The sequence below is a fragment of the Lytechinus pictus genome, chromosome 6 (assembly GCF_037042905.1).
Source record: "Lytechinus pictus isolate F3 Inbred chromosome 6, Lp3.0, whole genome shotgun sequence".
Classification (NCBI taxonomy): Eukaryota; Metazoa; Echinodermata; class Echinoidea; order Temnopleuroida; family Toxopneustidae; genus Lytechinus; species Lytechinus pictus.
The window spans coordinates 9,788,204-9,789,317 of record NC_087250.1 but is presented as its reverse complement, the minus strand read 5'-3'; the positions used below and the strand labels follow the sequence as shown (position 1 = coordinate 9,789,317).

General features: G+C 37.3%; 1 protein-coding gene across 1 annotated transcript; it reads right to left on the bottom strand.

The window, feature by feature from the left end:
* Positions 1-466: 466 nt before the first annotated feature.
* LOC129275996 (uncharacterized) lies at positions 467-856 on the bottom strand. Its single transcript, XM_064100729.1, has one exon. The coding sequence runs from the start codon at positions 854-856 to the stop codon at positions 467-469; it is 390 nt and encodes a 129-aa protein (XP_063956799.1).
* Positions 857-1,114: the final 258 nt, after the last annotated feature.

Sequence of the window (1,114 nt, the reverse complement as noted above, 5' to 3'; positions counted from 1 at the left end):
CCCATGATCGTCGCTGGTTTCGTCATTACCGGCATTATCAATTTTTCTACAAAGTATATGTGCCTTTTGTTTTATTCTCTCTAATTCAATCTCGCTGAAATATTGAGTACGAAGGATATTTTGTTTCATGTCTGCCAGAGCTTGCTCTCCAACGGATGGATCACCATTATTTTCAAGCCACGTTTCTCTCATTATCTTCCTGTAATGTCTAGTTTTATGAGATACATCAGTCGCAAAGTAGAAGCAAGTCATAAGATTTTCCTTTTCTTTATTTGACCATAATTTCTTATTATTATTATTATTATTATTATTATTATTATTATTATTATTATTATTATTATTTCCATTGTCCACAACTTGATGTTATGTTGGTATATTAAACAGCAACCGGACTTCTTCCAGAAATCTAGGGTTATTGTTCTATATTCTATCAAATGGGTCCTCTTCTCATTGTTCACTTCTCTTTCTAATTCAAGACCTTCCGTAAGATATGAGCTGTTCCAAGCAAGCTTGCCTTCTGTATCGTTTCAAAGGACACCTCGACTCCTAGAACAGCCAGACAGCTTCTGTGTCTTGTTGTCACTGTTCCTAAGGCTCCGATGACTATTGGTACCACCTTCGTCTTCACCTTCCATATCCTTCTCAGCTCCCATGCCAGATCGTTATACTTCTGTATCTTTTCCTCCTCTTTACGCCAAGCTCTGCAGTCTCCCGGAATCGCAATATCTATGATGAGACATTCCTTTTCCTTCTTCTTTAAGAGAACGATGTCTGGTCGTCTAGCTTCAATGACCTTGTCTGTCTGGATATTAAAATCCCATAAAAGTTTTACATCGTCGTTCTCTACTACAGGCATTATTATTATTATTATTATTATTATTATTATTATTATTATTTTATTATTATTATTATACACAGTCACGTGCAGGTATGCGAAGGTTTACTTACTCAACGCTGTTTGGCGCCCTTCCCCATAAGCATATATCGAGCGTTTCAAAAAACCGTCGAAGTGTCCGATCTTCGCCTTGTAGTATCTTTGGCTATACCTGCGATTGCCGTTACACTGCATTGTGAATACAAAGGGTGAATGCATTCCCGATGTGCATCAGAGCTA

Bases quoted from the DNA above. Each gene is read 5' to 3' on its own strand.
- LOC129275996 (XM_064100729.1), bottom strand. From the start codon at position 856: ATGCCTGTAGTAGAGAACGACGATGTAAAACTTTTATGGGATTTTAAT.